We start from the raw sequence: 23,615 nt of genomic DNA, 5'->3' as shown, positions 1-23,615 counted from the left end.
GGGTGGGGGGCGGGGGGAGCCGCAGGCAGGATGGGAGTGAGGGCAGAGGGAAGTGCGGGGGGCATCCTGCCCCTGCTGCCCACGGCAAGGGGGTCAGAGCCGGTCTGGAGGGGCGCAGGTGGCCGGACAGGGGCAGGGTCGGGGGTGGGGCAGGCGGTGGCAGCGTTACCCGGGGTGTCTGAGCATCGGGCATTGCCTTCTAAGCCAGACACCTAGAACTGTGACTCTCAGAGTGGACGGGCCCTGGCAGGTCAGCCTAATAGCCCCGTCTGCTGCCCCAGCAGGGTGCCTGGTGGGAGGGAGGGCGCCGGCCGGTCCTCACGGCCACCCAGCATCGCCCCCACCATCTGACAGGCGAGGAGCGTGAGGGTCCGGGGGGGCGCTGAGCGGCAGCTGTGTCTGGAGGGGCCGTGCTGCCCGGATGTCAGGCCTGATCCGCCGTCGTGAGAGGCCAGCCTGGCTGCTGCTCCGTCTGCCCGGGGTTCAGGCTGACGCCCGCGAGGTGGGCCAGGCGGCGTGGAGGCACGGAAAGGGAGACGTGGCCTCGCCAGCAGCCACTCTGAGCTTTGAAAAGCCCCCGCCTGAAGTGTGGAGCATCGACCATCTGGAGATGAGCCCCGGACCTGAGGCGGGCAGAGGCGAGCCCGGGGTGTTGGGGCCCATCTCACATCACCCAGGGGCACACAGTGCGGTGGGGACTGGGCCGATGCGGGGCATGGGCTGGGCTGCCCAGGATGTCCCAAGGAGCGCTGAGTGGGTTGCCGGTGTCTGAACACCTGCTGGGTGCCAGAGATGTTTGTGGGTGGCTGCCACCCCCACCACTACCCCGGAAGGGGCCACTTTGCCCCCACTTTGCAGATGAGTAAGTGGGGCCAGGAGCCCCTGGGAAGTGGCGGAAGCGGCTCTGCTGCCTGCAGGGCCCTCGCCCTTGTCCCTGACTAACTCGCCCGCTCCTTTTGGGGCCTCGAATTCCTCTCTCCCGGCCCACTCCTCTCTTCTGGGTGACCCCCACGTGTGTGCCCGAGAGCCCCCCAACCCTGTCAGAGAGGCCGACCTGTACACACCCTTTCTCCAGCTGCTAGTGGTAAGGGGGTCGTGACCCTTCGGCCAGCCCCCTTGCCCTGGGCGCGGATCCCCTCACTAGACCCGGCTTCCCGAGGGCGGGCCTGGGCCTGTGAGGCTGGGAGAGCCACAAGGCCACTACCACACACCCGCTGTTGATCTGGGTGGCTGAGCCACCGGCTGTCAGCGAGGCCTACATCACACATGGTGGCCTGGACAGGCCCTGGGCTCCTGGAGGGAGGAGGGGCCAAGCCAGGAGGACCCCATGCAGCTCTTGGGGTACACAGATTCCTCCCTGCCCTGAGCCCCAGGAGGTCTGTCCCTTGCCTTTCTGTCTTCGTCTCCGTGTCCCCCAGGAAGTGCGGGACGCCTTGTGTCCTGGCAGAGAGCTGAGAAGGTGCCGGGTGGCGGGCAGTGGGCGGAGTCCTTGCCCCCTGCTGGGGCTGCTGCAGCGTATGACAGGCCGGTGGGTGTCTGTGGTTGCTCGACACTGGCCTGGCCTGGGTGGCTTGGTGGATGGACATGGTGGAGAGATACAGGGCTCAGAACCAGGTGCTGTGGCCTGGGCTGGGACTGCAGATTGGAGAGATGGGGAGGGACAGGCCAGTGTGTCTTCGAGCACAGCTGAGGATGACGAGGCTTCGAGTGTGGAAAAGCAGCTGGAGAAGGCGGGGAGCCCGTTGCCCAGAGCTGACACGAGGCCGATGACTGCTCCCCGGGGCGTGCCCTCCCCCCATCTCCGTGGGGGTCCAGCGTGGGATCGGGAAATCTGATCTCACGCCCTCTCATCCGAGCGTAAATTAACTTTGCTGCTGCATCGGAAGGACTGTGGTTAGGGCCCCACATTTACCAAAGATGAACAAGGCCGAAGCTGCCAGGGTCGTGGCTGACGTCACAGGTTCCGCCCCCAGGAAGTCCTGTGTCTCCCTCCGCGCTGCTCTCCACAGTCGGCCGTGGCCACAGAGAGACTGGAAGGGTCACGTGGCATCGAAGGGACTCATCGGGCATTCCCGTCCGGCAGGCTCCGCGGGGGCGGGCAGGAGCCGCCTCGCTCATCCCCGGTCCCCAGCGGGGCCGAGGGCATCGTGGCATGTTTAATTTAAGCAGCGCCCGCTGATGCCTGTCCCCTGAGGCCGCCCGGTGTGTGAGGCCGTCCCCCTGGCCCCCACCCAGCTGGCTTCGTTCATAGATGAGCCTCCTTTCCAGTCAGGCGAGTGTGGGTTCTTTCACAATTGTGGCCTCATTGTGTGATCAAAACTAGTGAAGTGAGTCGTCTGCTCTGAGTCAGAGCGAAAGGCTCCGCCCGGCCTCGCTGCTCGCTCCGCTGTCACACCTGGGCTGGGGCCGGCTTCGGTGGCTCCCCAGTGTTTCCACTGTTCAGATCAGACCTGGGAGGAGGCGTCCTCTGCGCCCGTGGGAGACTCGTGCTCAGAGCAGGATTTCCGACCCGAGAGTCGGCACCTCTGAGGACTGACTGGCCCCCTGCCTGGCCTTCACAGACTCTCGGTGTCAAGCAGGCCTCTCGCAGACCCGCACCCCGGGGTGCCAGGATGGGCGGGCATCACGCAGATGCCTGCTGGCTTCCTGCATGCAGAGGCTGGCCCTGCGCGCTGAGTTTTCAAATCTTGGCAATAAGAAGAGCCTGTTATGACCTATTTATAAAGTCTTTCAGAATCACTTACATGCATATTGTCCTAAATTCTGTGTAATTGGAAGATATAAATTCTATTCCGCGATTATTTTTGCGCACCAACATAACCTAAATTAGAACTCTCTCCATGTAGGTTTTTAAAAAAGAAACCATTTGAACAAAAACATGAGAGGAATCGATTTCACCTACACTGCTCTCGAGTGCTTGAAAATAACGTGTCTGCTTAAGGAGCGTAGGGACCTGGGTGGCCACGGGCTTCGAAGGTCCTTTCCCTTCGCCAGTAGCAGAGGCAAATCCGCACGTGCGTTCGTGACGTCTGACCGGGCGGCCGATGACGTGCGCTGACTCCCACCTGCCCGGCGTGTCCTCGCCTGCACCTCGGGCTCGGCCAGAAGCTTGCCAGCAGGTGTGCCTGGCTCTTCACGTGGCTGGCACTCAGGTGGGTGCCACCGGACCAGGGAGACGGGTTTGCCGCTCTCGCCCGTTTGGCACTCGCTCTTCCAGGGCCTCTCAGCCGCCCAGCCTGTCGCCCAGGCAGGGCAGATGGTGGGGAGGCAGGTGTGGGCCAGCATGGCCTTCAGGGGCCGAGTTTCCATAGCAGCGCATGTTGAGTGGGGGAGACTTCTAAGAGGGGCGATCGTGGGCTGAATCCTTTCCTTTCTCTTTGCTTTCGGACGGCAGGTGCACAGAACTGGATAAGTCACAACCCTGGGGCCCTGGTCCTGCAGGGCCCTCTTGTCTCTCCGCTTAGTCATTTTTACTGGACTGGGCGCCCTCGGGCTCCCTACCGAAACAAGCTGGCACCTTGGCCAGAACCACGGTCTGGCTCAGTGTGCTCCTGCCCCGAGCTGCTGTCCTCGTCCCTCCCGTGGGCCTGGCTCGGGCCCACTCCACACCGTCTCGTCAGGGCTGCGTCGTCGGGCTGTCCCGTCTGTGGACTGAACCCTGAAGGACTGGCGGAAGTGGGCAGGGACGAGAAAAAGCATTCTAAGCCAGGGCAGGTATGAGGGCAGATGGGTGTGAGGGACCGGGCGTGTGCAGGCCGTAGGGAGAGGTTGGAAGTGGCCACTGGGGTGCCGAGGCTCCTGGCCCTCTGGGAGGCTCCGGGCACGGGATCCCGTGGGCTTTGCAGCTGGGAGGTAGGCCGCAGGGAGGGCAGGAGTTTCCAGAAGTTTCAGGTGTAGACGTGGCCCTGGGGGTGGGTGCTGGGGTTGGGTCAGGGCTGGAAGTGGCCGGGTCCTGGGTGAGGGGTGGTTGCCGGGGGCAAAGGGGAAGGTTGGGGCCCCCGGAAGCCCCGGAGTGTGCGCACAGGGAGTCTGCCACGAGGCAGAGCAGGGGGGAAGTGGGCTCTGCGCCCTTCCACGTCGGACCAGGCCCAGACACACTCCCTGCAGCCCCAGGACGCAGCGTCCTGCAGGCTCCTGGGCGGCGAGGCAGGGCAGGTGCAGTGAGGTGTGCTCCAAAGCTAGTGGACTCCAGGCGGCATCAGCTGTGGGGGGCCTGCCTCCGACTTCCAGAGCCATCCGAGGGGACTTGGGAAGACTGGCCAGTGGGACAGGTTTTCATGTGGCTGCCTGGAGGTGGGTGTCCTGGGCTGTCTGCCCTTAGTGAGGGGTTCCCCACTCTAGGGCCCTCTGTGGCCCTTGGGGCCGGCTTTGCTTCTGGGAAGATGAGGCGCAGCCCCGGTGCCCTGGGCCCGGTTGGGGTGCTGGGGCCCCCGAGTGGAGGGGAGATCTTTGAGGGGAAGCAGGGCTCAGCCCGCAGCTGGGGTTGTGGCACAGCTGCCCAGCACCCTGCCCCTCCCTGCACCCATCTACCATCCTGTCGGGGACGCAGCTCCTCTGGCTCACAGCCCCCTAAACCATGGCGGGTCCTCTTGTGCTGGTCCGGGGGCTGAGGTCTGAATTCACAGAGAACCCCTGAGCTCTCGCTGCACGGTCAGGTGCCACCCCGTCCCACGGAGTGAGGGGTGACTCGTCCCCAGCCAGCAGCCGGCCGGGCCCTCCGGGTCCCCGGCCTTGAGTCTGGCGCTGTTTCCTCCGTCTGCCCTTCTCTGCTCGCCCAGGAAGGGAAAGCTGGGTGTCAGGGAGGAGCAGAGCCGGCTAGAGGCCTCCCAGCGGGGGCCACCGTGAGCCCGCCGTCCTCGGGAGAGGGGCCGGCCACCCCGTCTCCCTGCTCAGTGTGCTGACCCAGCACCCGCGGGCTGCCATTATCGCAAGGCCCCGTGTGGACACTGGCGGAGTCGTTTGAGCGCAGGCTGCTGTCCGTCGCTTCCGCCTGAACTGGCTGGGCAGCCGCGGCGTGCGGGCCCGGCTCCCGCCGTGACTCGCAGGCTTGGAGTTTTTACCGGGCTGAATCGTGCTGTCGAGGTCAGAGCCGTCAGGTCCGCGGGCGTGGGTGCGATCGGGCTGTGCAGAATCCAGACAGCCTTCCCTGCGGGATGGCAGAGGCCACAGCACGTGATCGCTGAAGGGTGTGTCATCATCTCCCGCGTGGGTGAAATGGGGCCTCCTGGGGCGCGTGGGGTGTCGTGTGTGTGGCCGGGGCTTCGATAGTGGTCTCAGCTGAAGCAGTAGGCAGAATGTCGCTTCCTTTGGGATGTGGAGATCCAGCCCCAGAGGCAGCTGTCCTGTCGTCACCGAGCCTTTTCCGCTGCCACCGAGGCCTCCTGCTGCAGGGAGGACAGGACACCACCCTCCTCGCTTTGCCGACCGGCTAATCTGGTTAAGCCAGGTCTCCACGCCCACTTTCGGCGAGTCCGCCCTCCCCTGGGCAGCCGCCGCCAGAGCGGGACCCTCGGCCGGGCCGCGTGGCTCCGTCGGTGCTGTGGCGGCCCGGCCTGGCTCCCGACTCGCAGGCCCGCGCCAGGCCAGGCCGCGTCAGAGACGGGGTTCCGTTCTCGGGTTTGCCGCGGGAGCAGAGCAGGAGTGGCCCCGGCACGCGGCCTCGGGTGCGGGGCGTGGGGGCCTCGGATCCAAAGGAGCCGCGGGAATGGCACTCTCGCACCTCAGGTGACGGCCCGGCGGGGTTTGGTGAGGGCGAGCAGTGCCACGTGGTCTCTGGGCTGCCGTTTGCGGGGCGAGGTTGTGTGACATGAACGTGGCCTTCTGTCCGTCACCCGCCCCCACGCTGGCCCCACGCTGGCCCCTCGCTGGCGGTGGAAGGCGGCGTGTTCCGGCGCGTTCCGGTTTTTGGTGCACTCGGGGTTCGACAGTGGTGGCCTTTTTTTTGGTCTAGCTTTGGTGAGAACTCTAGTGAGATGTCGGGCGTCCTGCTCCGTACTGGGGTGCGGGAACACGTGTCGGGGGAGAGCGGGGTCGCTGCGTCTCGGCCCCGGGGGATTCTGATGGATGATGTAGAACACTCCGTGCGTCCCCCAGGACCCCCCAAGCGGCTCCTCCCCTACTTAAGAGATCCCCGTTATTGGTCTGATTTGCCGTGATTCCCCGATGCTGGATTGTGGCTGCTCAGGGGTCCAGGTCGTTGGGTTCTGGTCAGCCGAGCTGTGGGGGGCCGCCTGGGGGGCAGGAGCCTGTTCAGAAGGCCGCACCCTCCCCTGTAGGGTGAGAGGCCCTGGGGGCAGGCGGGAGGTGCAGCTGCAGGTCCTCTGGTACCGGAAACAGGAGCTGCTGCTGAAAGCCGGGTCCTCTGCCCGGGCCGGCAGAAGAGGCGAGGACGGAGCTGGCCTTGTCGGGACGGGCACCCCCGTCAGCTCTGCTGGCCCTTCCGCACCGCCGGGAGAGAGGGGCGGATGGGGCCCGAGACGGTGCAGGGAGGTGTGGACCGGGAAAGGTGACGCCACTCGCAGGGTCGGCCTCCCTGGAAGGCCCGTGCGGGGCAGCAGGGTGCGAGCTGAGCCAGGGGCGCTGCCCGCCGCCCAGCGCTTTGCAACCCCAGGCGTCTTAAAGAGTCAGTACCACTTAGTGCTGTCATCTGCCCTTCACGTGCCCACTCGGTTCTCTGGGAGGAGGCTCTCTGCAGAGGACGGGCATGAAAACACGAGCATCTGAGCATCCGAGCCGTCCCAGCAAAGGACGTCTGTTCTAGCCGCAGCAGAATTGTGTGTTGTCTTTAATTACCGTCACGGGAAGGTGACCTCTGTGGGCTGTCCCCGCCTGGGGACCTCCTCTGGAGTCATTTGGGAGCATCCTAGGTGCACCTTGCTCCCTGCGGTCTTTTCTCCCCGTGGGATCGCCAGCAAAGCGGGCGACTGGGAAGCGGGCCTTGCCTGCGGGCGCCGGCAGAGCTTGCCGTCTACGCGGTTTGCCGAGGGGCCCGTGGAGAAGTCCTTCCGTCCAGACATCATTCTCCCCAGCGTGTCTGTTTTGGAAATGGACTGTTCCACCCTTATTTCATAAGGCCAGCGATGCCTCCTCCCTCTGGAGAATGCCACCAGCTTATCACAGATCCCCGTAGGTGTCACCCAGGTGCCGTCACCCACCCCCCTTTCTGGTGGAGCATGCAGGCCACTGTCCAGGGTCTCCTTAAAGCGCAGGACTGCCTGGCTCTCCAGCACGGAGGGGTCCACCGCAGGCTGGCTTAAGTAGAGGAGCCTTTTCGGCGCAGGTGCTGGGCTGGGGCGTGGGGCTGCTGGGCTGGGGCGTGGGGCTGCGGCCTGGGCATGCAGGCTGGGGGCTCCTTCCTTCCGCCAGCTCTGCCTTCTGCTTCCCCCGTGCCCCGCTGATTCTCAGGCAGGCTCTCTCCCAGGATGGCCGCACCTGTTGGCTCCAGCTCACGTCCCTTTACCAAGAAGGTGTAGATTTGCCTGCTCAGTTGCCGTCTGTGCCTTTGAGGCGGGGTGTGTGATTGACAGCCCCTTGCAGTGGGATGCTGGGTGACAGAACCGCAGCCCTCGTGCGCAGAGGCAGGGTGGGCATGGTGCAAGGCGGCATGGTAACGGGCTTGGGAGACAGTTTTGGACTGTAAGGCGGAGGAAGCGTGAGCTTTCGGGGCTCCTCCCCTGGCCTGGACCCCGAGGGCAGGTGTGGTGACTGGGGGAGGCTGTGGAGCCTGGTGGGCGGGGAAGGCGGGAGAAGGCGGGGCTGCCCGGGCCTGGCCCTGCCCTCCAGTGTGGCCACGCCCTCTTCCCTCTTCGGCCCCTAGCCCACTGCCCTCCCCAGGCCCCTGGGATTCCGGAGGCTGCTTCTCTTCCCCTGCTCCCTTCCATCCCCCGAGGCTGCTGCACGTGTGTGCACAAGGGCCCCGGGCTGTCACCCACGGCACACTGGGTGCCAGGTGAGCGGGGCAGTGAGGCGAGGGACCGTGGTAAAGAGGCGGTCCTGCCGTCCAGCTGCCGCAGGGCGAAGTGACTCCCCACGCCCCACCTGGCGTCTCGGGCTGTCTGTGGACACGGCTCCCTGCTGGGGCCCAGCCACAGCCACTGAGGCCTGGGCCGGAGTCAAGGGGGGCTGTGGGCTCATCCTCGGGGCAGTGTCCCAGCCTGACCCATCCCTCTCCCCCGAATCCCTGGGTTAGGCCAGTTCTCAGACTCTCTGGTGTGGGAACCCCGTGATGGTCATGCGTTACGAGGTCCCAGACAGCTTCTGTGTGGTTATATCTGTCACTCATGATTGTGTTAGGAATTAAAACTAACAGATTGATTTAGTAATTTACCAGAAACTGTCAACTATAAACGTATTACATGTTACATAAGTAGCATGTTTTTATTTTTAAAAAATCACTGTTCACTCCTCCAAACAAGAGAGAAATCGGTGGAGGGTCCCTGGCCGTGGGGCAGGCCTCGCGGGGTCTGCTTTGCTTGTGGACAGCTGGGTCCTCCTGGGTCCTCCTGGCTTCTGGTGCGGGGGACGCACCAGAGCCAGCGTGGAAAAGCAGACAGCGTCTTGGGATTGTTGTTGGTTTTGACCATGGAGGTCCCTCTAAAGTGTCTTGGGGACCCCAAGGGTGCCCGGACCACATTCCAAGAATGGCCAGTTCAGCACCGGGGAGAGCTCCCTGCGGTGGTGAGTGGTGTCGTTTGTAGGTTGAGGGTTCTTGACACCGAGTTTGACCCTGACGCCAGCACGCCGGTGACGGTGACGGCCTGGCTCCTGGCAGGTGGCAGGGCACCAGCCGCGAGGACCCTCCAGCAGGGCGTGGGGGCCCCCTTGTGGGGCCGTGCTCTGCGGGTGGACGGGAGGGTGCGTTCAGCCTCTTTTTGCCCTTACGAAAACAATGCTGAGATGCAAGGACCTTGCCCATACATCATTCTGCAAGTGCGAGGAGGAGGGATTCCTAGAAACCGCACTGTCGTTTCACTGGGTACCACGAAACCGCCGTCCGCTCCACGTGCAGGCGGGGGACAGCTTGGCTCCCCAGCTCGCACCTGCACACCGTCTCCGTGCCAGTCTGCAGGAGGGTGGTTTCTCAGCATGGCGTTCATTCCCTGGAAGTGAGGGCTCCTCGTCTTTTCATCTGTTTGAGAACTATTTGTTTTTCTTTTTCTGTGAAATGTCTGTATCTCTTGCCCATTTTTCTGCTGGGCTGTTTATCAGCGGTAGACGAATTAATCCTTCGTTATGTGGGCTGTGAATGTTTTTTCCCAGGTCATCGTTTGTCTTTGGCTACTGAATACAAGTTCTTGCTTGCGGAAGCCTGCTTCTAACGGGCCCTGCTTCTACGGAGCCTCAGTCCTGCGTAGAGAGGCTCTGTCCAGTCCCGAGGTGGGTCCCCTCGGCCCCCTCGGCCACTTCCATGCTTTCCTCGTGCCACACTCGAGTCCTTGGTCCACGTAGAACTTATTTCGGGAAGGCGCGAGGTGCGGCTCCAGCGTGCTGCGTCGCACACGGCCACCTGAAAGCCCGCCGTCCTGTCGAATGACGACCCCTCCCCGCCCCCGATTTAAGACGCCACGTGGCTCCCCCCTGGGTCCGGGCCTGTTTCTGGACGCTGTGGTGCGTCCTGCGGCTCTGCTGCCTACTCGCGCACTGTCATCGCGCCCTCGACAGACTGGCCATGTCACGGTCCCCGTGGGGCAGGGCATCGCGCCCTCGACAGACCGGCCGTGTCGCGGTCCCCGTGGGGCAGGGCTGCCCTCCCCTTGCCGGTCTCGCTTTTCCCGGTTTCCCTGGCTGCTCAGCTGTCTTCTTTCTCATAAGCCTTGTTTCCTCCGAAGTCTTTTTTTAAGGGGAATTAAATTAGAGAGATAGATTATTTTGGAGAGAGGTACGTCCTCTCTCCCTCTGCCCCACTTATGTAAAGGTGGTAAAATATACATAATATGATATGTGTAAACAACATAATATAAACACGTGGCAAAATAAATCCGCCATCGCCCCGTTTTTAGGTATACGGTTCAGTGGCGTTAAGTACATTCTCACGGCTGCGCACCCACCTCCAGAACTTTCTCAGCTCCCCAAACCGAAACTCCGTCTCCATTAAACACACCCCCGGCACCCGGCCTTCTCCTCTGTTTCCGTGAAGTTCACTGCTCTGGGTGCCTCGGAAAAGCCGGATCCTACACGCTTTGTCTCTCTGTGACCCACGTACTTCGCTCAGCATCCATCCCGTCCTCACAGTTCATCATGTCGCACGTGGAGAATTTCGTCACGTTTCAAGGGAACGAGCAACGTCGCATGGTGTGTACAGACGCCTTTTATTCATCCATCGCGTTGGCAGGTGCTTGGGTTGCTTCCACTCTCGGCTGCTATGACTGAGGAACAGGTGCGCACAGGTACCTGCGTGAGACCCCGCTTTCGCTTCTTTTGGGGGTATACCCAGACGTGGGACTCCTGGATGCTGTGGTAATTGTACGTTTAATTTTCGGAGGCACCGCCACGCCATCTTCCGCGGCCCTCGTGGCTGTGGGCGCTGGAGGTCGGCCTGAGTGTTTGCTGGAGAGCTCGGTGAATCCACAGCTCTGCTGCTGGCCAGGTTGGACCTCAGAGCCTGGCTCCCGCGGGTCCCAGCAGGCCTGTGAGCGGGTCCCGTGGGCCCCGAACCACTTGGCCCCGGCCCCCGTCTCCCACCTGGTGATGGCTGTGACTTCCCTCTCCGAACCCGATTCCTGTTCTTCAGTGAGGGGAGGGACTCCACGAGGTGGCAGCTAACATTTATTATGGTCTTAGTAAAAGCCAGCCCGAGGTGAGGCGCAGCGGGCCCGGGAGGCCAGCCCCCCCCCCGCAGGCTGGTGCGTGGGGCCTGGGGGGGGTGGGGCGTGGAAGCTTCCGCCTGTGCAGCTGTGGCTGTTAGTAAAGTGCCTGCGGAGGGGACGGCCCACTCCCTGCCCCCACCCCCCCAGCAGCGTGTCCCTGCTCCTGTGGGGGGGCCGTCTGCCTGCCGGGTCCAGGCCACCCTTCCTCTCCTGCCCCGGGGGGCTGGCGCCCCATGCCGTGACCCCGGATGGACCTGGGCACCTTGCGTGGCCTCTTCTGCTCTCACCTGTCTTGTCATTTGCTTCTGGCCCGTTCTGGTGTGAGGACGCTGTCCCTGCCACTCCCCCTCCGGGGTGCCTTCCTCTGCAGCCCCGGGGCCGGCTTCCTGGTCAGCCTGCAGCGTAGCCGTCACCTCCCGTCCCTGTCTGTGCCCACTCGCCGAGGCGCAGCCTCCTCTGGAGGTCAGGGCGGTGTCCCGCAGGAGGAGCCGGCATCGGGGACCGAGTAGGTGCTCATTAAGCACTCCTTGCCGCTGTTAGCCGTCGTCACTCCTGTGCGTCTGGTGTCCCTCCTGTGTGACTTTCCCGCTCCTGTGGTGGCCTCTGCTCCTTAATCTCCGCTGGACCTGAGCCTCGCCTGGCTGGGGGAGGGGTGGAGTCCCCGAGCACCCAGGGTCACGCGGCACTCGGATGCGCCTCGTCCCCTTTTGCCTGCAGAGCCCGCCGTGCTGTCTGCCCAGCCAGGACACTCTTGTGTAAGACTCAGCTGTCACAACCCCGGAGCCTGGCCGTCCCCTGGGCCGTGGACTTGGAGGCTTTGGGTTTTTTAAATATTTATTTTATTGGACGTGAGTTTTGCAGCAGAGGCTGGAAGCGAGGTCTGGGCCTCTCTGCTTTCAGGCCCGGCCCTGTGTCCTGATCGTGACCAGCCGAGCAGGAAATGCGGGCTCCATCTCCCCCTGGCCGTGCGTTCTGAAACCACAAGGCTTTGGCGGCCTGTGTGCCCGACATCATGTGCTGGGCCTGGGCACGTCAGGGCTGGGCTGCGGCGAGAGGCCTGGCCGGGCCAAACTGAAGTGGTGAGTTGCCGGAAGGACAGGTGTTTGGGAAGCGCACGGGCTCTTGTCACCTGAGGGTCCGGGTCGGGCTGCGGGTTTACTCCAGTGCTGGGGTGACCAGGGACCAGGTCGCTTCACAGTGTGTCTCGATCACGCACTCACTCCCCACCAGGCTGCGTGCTGGGCCCGAGACATGGAGGGCACATGGAGGGGACACGGAGGGGGTGGCAGCTTTGGATCCAGTGCTCTGGGACGTGGGGGGGCCGTGGAAGGCCTTCGTGGGGGGAGGGGCAGCGTGCAGTCCCGAGGGACGGAGGGGGTGCTCCAGGGGCCGGTGGGCGCGGTGCTGGCTCCTGCTTCCCTGACGTCTTTTCACTGTGTTGTTGGTTTGTCACCGGGGAGACTGGCCCTGCCCCAAGACCCTAGGGGTGGCCCTGCTGCAGTTAGTGTGGGCAGTGGCTCCAGGGGTGGACAGCACCTTCCGCCAGTGTCTGTTTAGAACCGGCTCTCCTCCCGGCCGGCCTGTCTGCCTCAAGTGGGATTCGGGGGGGCGGGGAGAGAAGCCTCTGGCTCACACCCAGGTGGACAGAGACGTGTGTGGTTCCCTCTCCAGCTCTGCTGGCCCCAGGGATCCTGGGGAGAGCCGGGTCCCCATTGGCCTGCCCAGTCCCCTTTAGTGGGCCAGTAAGCCCCAGGACCTATTCGAGAATCCTTGTTTTGTTAGGCATTTGTCACCTTAAGGTGGTGTATGTGGCCCACGGGCCGAACCCAGCCCTCGGCCGCCTTTTCTGTAGACAGTTTCATTACACCACAGCCGCGCTGCTCACGGCCGCAGCCGAGTAGCACAGGGAGAGGCGAGTGGCCGCCAGGCCTACGACCTTTACGACCGGCCCTTCCCGGAGCAGGTGTGCGGGGAGCCCCGGGCCCGGGCCTTGTCTGCGGTGGCATGCGTTCGGGGAGCGGGCTGTTGTCTAGCGGCTGCCAGCGGTGCCCCTTCCTGCTCCGGGAACTCGGGCTGGGGCCACGGCGGGAAGTCGTGAGGAATGTGGGGACCCGGAGGTGCGCCCCGCCCGCTGGCCCAGGGGCCGGGTCTGCCCGGGTCCCGGGCGCCGAGAGCGATGGAGAGCGTGAGAAGGCACGCCACCCCGAGAGCCGGATCCCTGGCTGCGGCCCCCGGTCCCAGCTCGTGTGCTCATCGGACGCGGGTTTGTCTGCCTGCTCGCGGACCGCAAGGCTTCCTGCCAGCTTCGTTTCGTGTGCGCAAACATCTGTGCGGCCACTCTGCCCGCCTCCCCGCTCAGTCCCCCGGGCAGGGCGGCCTGTGGGCTGTCGGACAGTGTGACGGATGCATCCGCCGGGGCCCGTGCTGGGGAGGGCAGGGCCGGGCTGCCCGGGGTTGGGCCAGGCGCAGGCCAAGGAGTCCAGCGAGGCTGCTCACGTCCCTCATCGGTGCGTCTCTCTCCCCGCCCGCCCGGGCCTCAGTTTCTCCATCTGTCAGTTCTTTTCTCTTAGTGTCGGGACCAGGACATGTGACACCCGGGGTCGGGGGGAATGAGCGGGTGCGGGAGCTCATCACCCACGTGGGCTTCGGGGTGCACGGGAGGCCTGCGGGTCCTGTTCACCCGCGGTCCCTTCCTGTCCAGCACTCGGACCCTGGGTTTCGGTCCCTCCCAGGGCAGTGGCCGGGAGGCGCGTTTTCACCGCCGTCGCTCCCGCTGCGTGGTGACCGAGGCCTGTGGGCGGGGTCTCCCGTTAACACCCTTCTGGAACGGAAGAATCTGGAAAGTGCGTAAACTTAGAATCAGATACATTATACCGAAGACACAGACGTCGAGGATTTGAACGTCCTCGTTCCTGAATCATTTCGCCGTGTTTTACTTCTGGGTTCGGCCTCAGGTGACTTGCGTCCCGTGGCTCGGCGAAGGACGCCCTGTGCGATGGTGGCCACGGCATCTCTTCCAGAGAGCCATGGACACTACTATGGTGGCTTGAAACAGCTCACGGGAGTATTTACACTGCAGAAACAGGCAAACGTGGCCAGTCGCGGCTTCACGCCTCGTTTCCTTGATGGCCTAGATTTAAGAAAGTGACAGAAAACGCTCACATACAGATGAAGTTGGAAGTGTGTGACGTCTGTAGTTATTCGATCTGAATGGCACAGAAAAGTTGAGGAAATGTTCTTCCGTTCAAAAGCTGCCACGTGCTTCAGCAAGGAAACTTTCGCGTGCTGGACTCACAGGCACGGTTCTGATAGGGGCCTCCGTTGTCACCTTTGTCACGTGTGACTAACGTCACCATCGGCCGGCGCCCGTGCTTGTCGGTGGCGGCCATGATTGCCTCGGGGCAGAGGCGTCCAGCACCACTGGGCGAAGGCGTTCCGTGAGCCGCCACTGGCCCTGCGGGACTTGAAGAGCATTGTGTGTTATTTGCAAACGTGTGCTTGCTGTACACCTGTGTCAGTGACATTTCTCACCGATGTGTGACGTGTCTGTGCATGGAGGTTCCCGGGGGGCCGGTCCCCGGACACTCGTGAGCGCTAGGCCATGGGCGTGGAGATCCCAGCTCAAACAGGACCCTCCCAGCTCTCCCTGGCGGGCACTGCTGGTCCACCTTGGCCATCGCTGGGGTCCGCGAGCTGGCGTCCGTTCTCCAGGGTGTGCCCTCTGTCTGCCCAGCCCACTCGGTGGCTGTCCCCTGACAGTGCAGACGCATAAGGGCATTGTGGCCTGACCTTTGTAGGCCAAAAGGCCCTGGAGGGGCTTCCCCCAGGGAAGAAGCTCAGGCCGCCTCCCGGAGAAACAGCCCGGGCTGTCGAGGCCTTGCACATGTTTTCCAGAGGCGCTCATGGATTTCGGGGCCGTGTGCAGAGCCCACGGGCGGCCCTTTGCTCTGAGGTCTGCAGAGAGCTTCCCACAGCAGTGGCTGGCGGGACCTCGGGGCCTGGCTCTGCTGCGTGCTCAGAGCCCGGTCAGCCTGGCCCTCCTTTGCGTCTCCGTCCTTGAGTCCCTGACGAGGGTTTGTGACACCCAGCACGTGCCAGCTGGGCGTCTGCATCCAGAGTCTGCCTGACAGTCCGCCACCCTCAGGGCCGTGCGTCCTAACAGGGTGAGGCTGGGGCACAGGTTCTGATCTGACAAGGGCGTCAGCTCCATGCGGAGCCCCAGGACTCCAAACCAGCCGGCACCATGGAGTGTAGGGGGGACTTGGAGGAGCAGCCAGGTGGCAGATGTCCCAGGACTGGAGGTGCTGGGCCTCATTTGCTTGCAGGACAAATGAGGGCCCCCAAGGGGTCGGCGGGGCTGGCACTGAAGGTGAGGGAGGCCGGGAACCCCTGGGAGGGTCTCGGCGGATGCCGCAGGCCCGGCTCCTTGCTAGGTGGAGAAGGAGCTCCTTGGGCGCTGGGCCGGGGGCAGGGTGGGGACGGGGAAGCACAGACGTGGGGCCTGGGTTGCCGCTGGGTGACCTCGGTGACCTTGCTTGCTCTGGGTGGCCATGGTGTGATCACGTGATCGAGGGCTCCTTCGAGGGTACAGGCCTGAGCAGTTGGCTGGTACGGGTGCCATCCAGTGGGAGGGCGCTAAGGTTGGAGCTCTGCGCAGCCGGGCAGAGGCGAGCCTCCAGTGAGACATCCAACAGACAGTGGGTAGGCGGCGCAGGCTCGGGGGTGGGAAGGCAGGCGGGTGCGGGGCTGGGACTCGGCAGGACCTCCATACTGACTCCAGGAGCCTTTGGAGTCAGTCAGGACTGAGGCAGGAACCCGGAGTGAGGGTGGTGGCTCTGGACAAGCCTCGAGTTTGGGGGAACCTGTGAGTCGCCAGGTGTGAGCCCACATCCTGAGCCTGGTGTGGGGCAGTGGATAGGGTCAGCGGTCACGAGGGCCTCGTGGTCGCAGTAGGCACCCAGCATGGCGCCCTGCAGGACCGGCCAGGCCTTCGGGCTGTTGATGAGGCTGGGCCTTAGTGTCTCCTCCGGGGCCCTCCTGGCCACCCGCAGAGCCTTGAGGTCTGCAGCTGCCTCCCCAGACCACTGGACCTCAGGGTTGGGGCCTCTTCCTGCGTGGTCAGCTGGGACGGGCTGGGGGTGGGGTGCCCACTCTCACTGGACATCTGTGAGTCGCCAGGACCGTGGTTTCAGCGGAGGTTTAGGCTGCTTCCTGTGGGGGAGCAGGTGCGGTCTGCCCCGTGGCCAGCGGGAGGCCCTTGGACCCCCGGCGGACGCTGCCCGGCGCCCTGCACGCTTGCCCAGGAGCAGCGTGCGCTGCATGTCGAGGGGTGACGGCTGGGACGAGGCCAGCGCCGGGGCCAGGAACCAGATTTTTTTTTTTTAAATCCTTGGGCTGGGACAGGAAATAAAGTCCCTCGTGGCTTCTAAGCCCAGCGTCCCTGAGACACTGCCGCCTTTGTGTCTGGAAGCCGTTCACCGGGTTCCCGGGCAGCGTGCTTCGTGTCCGCGTGCAGAGGCGGCCGTAGCAGGAGGGGACATGGCAGAGGCGGCTCTGCTTTGGGCGAGCGCCCCCTCGCCGGGCTGTCCTGCCTGCACCCGGGCACACGGTCACAGCGTCCCTGCATGTCGTCCTGGCTCTGAGCAGGGCGTGGGGAGCCACCTGGGGAGCGTGTCCCAGCGTTGCTGCCCCCTCCCTGAGCTGCAGGGCCAGGGGGCGGCAGACCCCACTCTGAGGGGCTGCTCCCCCTTGAGGGGCGGGTGGAGGTTGGATGAAGGAGGGGCTAGCAGGGGGCTGGGGTGGGAGGACACCTGGCAGCAGCAGCCAGAACGGAAGGTGCAGGTCGGACTTGTCACGACGCTGGCCTCGTGGGGACAGCTTCTCCTTGGGTCACGGTCGGGGTCTGAGATCCAGCCCTCCTCGCCCTCTCGGGGGACAGTGGTCTGTGGTGGTCTTCCATTTTCATCGGAAAGTTGGGGGGTGTGCTGGGTTGAACGGTAACCCCCAAATTCATGTTCTCCAGAACCCGTGACTGTGACCTTACTCGGAAGCAAGGACTTGGCAGGCGTGATTGGGATGAGGTGGTCCCGGGGTGGGGGGCCGTGCCCCCGTCCAGCGTGGGGGTGTGACTGAGGCTTGCCCGTCCTGGGGGGGAGGTGGGGTGCCGGGATGCCGTGGTGCCTGCCCCCGATCTGACTGCAGCACGCACCGTTCAAGTGTTTGAGGAGCCCGAGGAGTCTGGGGGAGCAGGGCGGCGAGGGCAGGAGCGGGCCCCCCATGAGCCCCCGCTGGGGCAGGCCGCGTGTTTGGACTCCTCTGTGTGGGCCGTGTGAGCAGCCAGCAGGCGGAGCCCGGGCTCGGGGTGAGCTGGTGGCCGGAGGGACGCACCCCATCGAGTCGCCAAGGGCGTGTGGGCCGGGGCGTGTGTCACGGGCTGATAGGGACAGGGCCGCACGCCCACGTTTTGTCCCGTCTCCTGCTATGGCCGCCTCGTTTGCTCGCAGGAGCTGAACTGGGAGGGAAGGCGGCCCAGCCTCGGGGGGTGCGAGAGCCCCGTAACCAGAGGCCTGCAGGGAGGGAAGCTTGGCTGGGCTGAGACAAGCACGTGACTGCTTTCCTCGGGGTGCGGGTCAGCCAGGTGCCCTGTCCTGGGATCGGGGGCCTTGGGGCCGGCCTGTCCGGCGCCAGGTGCCGAGGAATCTCGGTTTTCCTGAAGTGGAAAGGAAGTAGGTTTCACGTGGCTGCGTTTCCCCGCTCTGGCTTAACTTTTTATTTTTATTTATTTTTCAATCTTAAAAAGCAATAAGAAAGCATTATAGGCGTTCGGAGAGGGGTCTTACAAACCACCCACGCGCCTACAGCCGTAACACAGGGTCCTGTGTCACCTTCGGTCCTTTTAGACACCCGTTTGCTGTACCGGTGACCTTGGGGCAGCAACGTCTTATAATTGCCTTTGTCGCCCATGGAAGCGGCGTCTTGCCTGAGCCTGCCAGGCACGGTGTGCAGAGTGCCCTTCCCTGCCCCGTGTGCGTGTGTGTGTCCATGTGTGTGTGTGTGCGCGCGCGCGCGTGCGTGCGATTCTCAGCACCGTTGTGTCACGTCTCGCTGTGGGAGCGAGGCTGTGTCCACCTGCTGGATTTGCTCTCAGGATGTACCCCAGCGGGCGGAGCTCTGGTTCAGAGGTGTCTGTGCTCACGGTTTCTGCCGCCTTCACTCTGTGATTATTTTTTCGTCTCTTAAATACACCGTTACCCTCTCTCTAGGGACCCGGTCAGCCCTCGTTCCCTTTTCTTTCTTTCTTTCTTAAGTTTGCTTAACCTCTTAGTCCGTCCAGCGCTCACGTCCGGCGCTCACAGCCCCTCGCTGGTGGCCGGCCGCGTGCCCCTCCCCCACAGCGCTTAGCAGCCCCGGGCTCCAGGGGCCATTTTCCTGTGGTTTCCTGTGGTTTTGCGCCCAGGCCACAAGAGGACACTCTGAAGTCCCGAGAGGCACCTGTTTCAGGAACTTCTGCAGCCCCTCCCCCGACGCGCCGCCCGCCTCTGTGGGCACAGAGCAGAGCCAGTCCTGGGACATTCTGACCGGGGTCTTGTGAGCCCCACTGTTGGCAGCTTTTCTTGCGGTGAGCGGTGATGCCAGGGGGAGCGGGTGCCTCGGAGTGGGGGGCGGACACGTCAGGGCTGCAGGCGACACCCCCGGGCTGTGCCTAATGGCCCTCGGGGGCCTCCGTGCCCGCGCCGAGCACAGTAGGAAGCCCTCCTCCCCGCCTTTGCGATTCTCGGTGACACAGCCCAACGGGGCCGTTAGGGCCGGCTCGATGGGCTCTGGGCTGCTCACCCCGCTTCCTGCCCGCCTGGTGAGGAACGATCGCATTGTTTCCGGGGTCCCGGCCCCGTGTCAGGACGCGGCATGCGTCGTCTGGGATTCTCGGGGTGCTTCAGTCTCACTGGTGGTGTTTCCTGTGTCTCAGGGGGGCTGAGGCTCAGGGGGATGGGCAGCGGGAGCACAGGCCCCTCCGCACAGACCAGGGCCTCCCGCCGGAGTCGGGGCTGCGTGCGTGGGCGTCCCCGACCGGCAGCCTCAGCCACGAGCTGTGTGGCCGGGACCGGAGTGGGGCTGCGTGGCCCCTGCTGGGAGGGGGGCTTGGGAGTGGAGTCGGCTGGACGTGCAGAAGCAGGGCCACCGGCACCTGCCCCCAGGACTGTGGCCATGTTCCTGACGGTTCTTTGTTCTTCTGAGAGGTGGTCGGCCCCCCTTCCCTGTTGGTCACGGTGTCCTTCCCCCACCCTCCCCAGGGTCCCCAGCCACCGGTGCACCAGGCTGGCCCCGTCTTTATGGCCAGGAAGGTCTCGCTGAGAGTCTTGGCTTTCCTTGCCCTGTGCGGCTCATGGTTGGCCAGCGTTGGTGGGTGGCCAGTGGCGGGAACTAGGCCGCTGGCCCCACCGGGGTGGGTAACGGGGGGGCCCAGCCTGGTGGGGACAGGGCGGGACCATCGGGCCCTGGAATTGGGCACTTCCTGAGGGCAGAGCTGGGTCACGGCCCCGGCCTCTGGACATGGCCCTGGGCTGTGGACCTGGGGCCGTGTGCGGGAGGGTCATGTCCTCGCGCCTGGCGGGCACCCTGTTCTGGGCAGGTGACCGACTGACCACGCCCTCCGTTCTTCTCTTGCAGGGACCCCGACCGCCATGTTAAGGTAAAGCAGAGGAGCTCAGTGCTGAACATGCTCAGGAGGCTGGACAGGATCAGGTTCAGAGGTCACAGGAGAGATGACTTCCTCGATCTAGCGGAGTCTCCCAATGCCTCGGACACCGAGTGCGGAGACGAAGGCCCCCTGAGAACGCCTCGGACCTCGCCCCGCGACAGCGAGGAGCTTCGGGACCCCGTGAGTGTCCGTGCGGCGTCCCCTCCACTTGGCCTCAGGCGCCCGGGCTCTCGGCGTGGGGTTCCTCATCCCCAAGTGGTTGGGCCGAGCGTGGCCATGGGCAGAATGCGTCCTGCCCAGCTGGTCGGGGACAAGCACGGCTTGCTCCTCCTGTCACCTGTCACCACGTCACTGGTGGGGCTCGTCCCCAGATCTAGGATCAGACAGCCTTTCCGTCACCAAGGGCTTGTCCAGCAGCTAGGTTTCTTCTTCCTCGGGGGTGTTCTGGGTGGCTGGCTGGTCCATCTGGCCACGCCAGGGTGTGTGCCCCTGACCTCTGGCCACTGGCAGGCCCTCACCAGCCCATGCAGAGACCTGTGAGCCAGTGGGTGGGGTGCTGCTAATGGGGTGAGCAGATATCCAGGGGCACTTCCGCTTGGCACTGCGGCCGCCGTGGGAGCCAGGCACCAGGGGGCCCTGCCTTCTGGAAGCTTCTGTTTCGTCACGGGGTCGGGGTGGGGACTGCTCCCTGTGGACCCCTCTCTGGCCGGATGTGATCGCCGGACTCACCCAGTGGAGAAGCCCAGACCCATCTCGCGGCACTGTGGGTGACCTCCGGCAGGGACGGCAGACGCGGCAGCGGCCGGTTCCCTCCCCGCACACCTGAGCCAGGTTTTCTCCACGGACATGGCGGACATGGCGTGTGCGCTCGGCGCCCGGCTTCCTGCATCATTAATGCTTCATCAGAGGCAGCGCTGTGCGGCAGCTCCCGGCAGGGATGAATAATTCACCGGCGCTGCCTCCCGAGGCCGGCCGCCGCTCGGGAGGGGCCTGCTCTGCGGAGCGGGGGGTGCGGGCCGCGCCCTGCCCGGCGTTGGCCTCTGTCCCCCGGCAGAGACGGCGGCTGGTCCCCCAGGCCAGGTCCCATTTGCTGTGTGTCCTAGCACAGGTCACGTCACAGAGCAGCGCAGAAAGCAGGCGGGGGCCGGGGGCCGTGGTTCTCCGATGAGGGTCTCCGGGCCGAGCGAGGATGGGCCTCTCGGGAGCGAGAACCGCCACACGTGGTTCCGAGCTCAGCGTGTGTGTGTGGGGGGCGGGGGGAGAGTGTGATGGGGTCCCTCAGCAAGGCGCTGCGGGACTGCCATGTCCAGCCGGGGCCAGCGGCTCCTCCTCGCCCTAGCGGTGGTCTCCGTGGAGACCAGACGCGACCCGGAGCACGGCCATCGCAAGTGTGGGCGGAGGGTCTGCAGGCGTGGCGTCCGGGCTTCCCTCGCCGTGGGCTGGCGACGCAGGCCAGCAGCCCCTCCCGCCGGGGTCTGTCCTGAGGGCCGGCAGCCCCTGTCCGGGTCGGGCTGGGGACGGAGCCCGGGCTGCGTGGCCAGGCCCGGCGCTTCCTCCTGACGTTCGTGGGGCTCGTTCCTCCGGGGCGGGTGGCTGGGCACAGGGTCCCACCGTGGGATGTGCCCTCGCTCTGGGCAGCCTCTCCTCGTGGGGACGCTCGGTGCACCCGGCTCCCAGCGTCCGTCAGTCCCCTGAGCCACGTGCCACGTGGCCTGTGTCACCCCCGGGGGGCTGCTGGGCGGGCAGTGTCTGTCATCTGCCTGGTACCAGGCCGCCCTCCTGTGGGCGAGCCCCCCCCCGCACCGGTGCGGTCGGTCCCTGCCGCGTGCGTCAGGGCTTCATCGTTTTGTTCCCTTTTTCTATCGTGGTAAATGATGCAGACCGTGACATTTCCCATTTCTGCCATTTTTAAGTGCACAGTTCAGTGGCATTAAGTACATTTACATTATCATGCGGCCGTCACCACTGTCCATCCAGGACTTTCTCAGCTACCCAGACTGACACTCTGTCCCTGTTAAACACTCAGTCCCCTGCTCCCCAGCCCTGGGGGGCAGTAGAGGGGTCCTGGGCTGGCCGACGGGCCCAAGGGGCCTAGGAGGCAGGTGTGCAGGGAGAGGGTGATGTCCAGGCCCAGAGTGTGGCCACGGTGGGGAGGGCCGCTGAAGATGAAGATGGAGCCTGAGGCCAGGGTCGTCTGAGTGGTCAGTGACAGGCCAGTGAGGGGAGGTGGCCAGGAAGAGAGGGCCAGAGTCCTAGCATTGAGGGAACTGTCAGGAGTGACCCGTGGTCAGGGAGGTGGAGGGGCAGACACCTCCGGGGCGGGAGATGGAAGGGGGTGTTGAGCTGAGGACGTGGTGCCGGGGAAGCTGGAAGAGAGGCGTGGGCCACCTCCCTGGTCGTGTGGCGGCCACAGGCTGCCTCGGTGGGCTCACTCGCCCCGGCCCTGGCCGCCAGCTCAGCACTGCTCCTGGGGAGTCTGAGAAGGCGTCAGCTGGGGGAACAAGGGGCTCGCGGAGGGGTTCCCATGCCAGGATTTCAGAGCACCCCTCGGCCTTGCCACCCCTGTCAGTGGCCCCTGTGAGCCAGCCAGCTCCCCTGAGTGGTCCTCACTGGCCCTGGCGTCCAATGGGCTCCCAGCAGTGAGGCCAGGGGCCCCCGGAGGGTTCCTGAAGCTCTGAGCGAGTTCTAGGTGAACTTAACTGCAGTGGCCCGAGATGGACACGAGTCACAGCCATCTGAAGACACGGGCACTGCGTTTGGACTTGGCTGAGCAAGCCGGGGCGTGGCCTTGCTTCTGCTGGGGAGCTGGCTGGCCGGAACGCAGTTGAGTGATCTGCCTCCGAATCAGTGCAGAGTGGCCTTTCTGGGCCAGCCCCTCGGCCATCATGGGCAGGGGAGGGACAGATGTTTGCAGACGAGCTTGTGCCACCTCCCCGGGGGCAGGGCAGGCAGAGTTACGCTGCCTTCCCCTAGTTTCCCTGTGCTCCCCACCAGGCCTGAGGGGGCAGCAGGTAAACATGGCCTGGCCCTGCCCGCTGGGAACTCAGGCCCCAGGAGACAGCGCCTGGAAGGCTGAGAGGTCAAGTGCGGGTCAGGGCAGCCACAAGGGAGGGTCTTACCCTGGTGTCAGCTCTTTCTTCCAGGGCTGTGGCCTCCGAGCAGGCGACTTATGTATGGAGCGGTCACCGGGGGTGGACCCTGTCCAGGCCACGTGCCCCACAACTTGGCTGGAGAGGGGCCGTGGGGGTTTGCAGGCACCAAGACTGTGGAGCCAGGTCCCCTGTCACACGGCAGGGCACGTGAGACCGCTCCCCGCCAGGTCGGTGGCAGATTGCGGTTATGGAGGGACACAGGAGTGTCCGCTGGGAGCCCGGCGGCTCTCAGTGTGCCCAGGCAGGCCTGGCTGCTCCGGTCAGCAGGATGCCCAGTGGCCGCCTGTGCCAGGCCCCTGGGTGGGCAGTGGTCGCCTGTGACCAGAGGCTGCCCTGGGCCCGTTGGGATTTTCAGTAGCCGTCTCTGACACAGGCCAGGCCTCTGTTTGGGGTTCACTCACTTCGGGGAGCGTTGAGCTCTCCTTCACGCAGCCGGCCGGGCGCTCAGCCCCCCACTTCCCTGGGGTCCTGTGGCTCCAGCTCCTGGGAGGGCGCACGCCGGCCAGCGTGGGTCTCAGCGCCGTCCTCCCTCTGCGGCCTGAGGGCAGCGCTGTGACCACCAAGAGGCTGGTGTCACACTTCCGGTTTCAACCATCTTTATTCCTGGCCCCGCCGGTGCTGTCTGAGATGCCCCCTCCACCGGCTGGCGAAGCCAGGTGAACTGGCGCGGGTTTAAGGCAGAGCCTGCTCCTGCCTCGTCTCCAGGGGTCTGGCCGGGGGCGAGGGGGCTCCCGGCCCAGCCCTGCCAGATGTGGGGTCCTCGGGGGCCCGCGGGGGCCTGCGATGTGGACGCAGGGTGCTTGGAGGCCACTGCTCTGAGCACTTGGGTTTTCCTTCCAGGCCGGCCCGGGTACGCTCATCATGGCCGCGGGCGTCCAGGACCTTAACCGGACAGAGTTCGATCGATTAAACGAGATCAAAGGCCACCTGGAGATCGCCTTGCTGGAGAAACACTTCCTG

At 64.7% G+C, this 23,615-nt stretch overlaps 1 protein-coding gene across 1 annotated transcript in view; it reads left to right on the top strand.

The window, feature by feature from the left end:
* Window positions 1–19,472: 19,472 nt before the first annotated feature.
* The window catches only part of GRAMD4 (GRAM domain containing 4), a 40,240-nt gene continuing 36,097 nt past the window's right edge, over window positions 19,473–23,615 (top strand). The window contains exons 1-2 of the mRNA XM_025051042.1: window positions 19,473–19,683; window positions 23,496–23,614. Coding sequence (XP_024906810.1) covers window positions 19,522–19,683; window positions 23,496–23,614 — 281 coding nt within the window. The 5' untranslated portion in view covers window positions 19,473–19,521. The remainder of the gene's footprint in view (window positions 19,684–23,495; window position 23,615) is intronic.

This window comes from Pteropus alecto, unplaced genomic scaffold (assembly GCF_000325575.1).
Source record: "Pteropus alecto unplaced genomic scaffold, ASM32557v1 scaffold118, whole genome shotgun sequence".
NCBI classification, from domain to species: Eukaryota; Metazoa; Chordata; class Mammalia; order Chiroptera; family Pteropodidae; genus Pteropus; species Pteropus alecto.
This window is presented reverse-complemented; position numbering and strand designations above follow the sequence as displayed.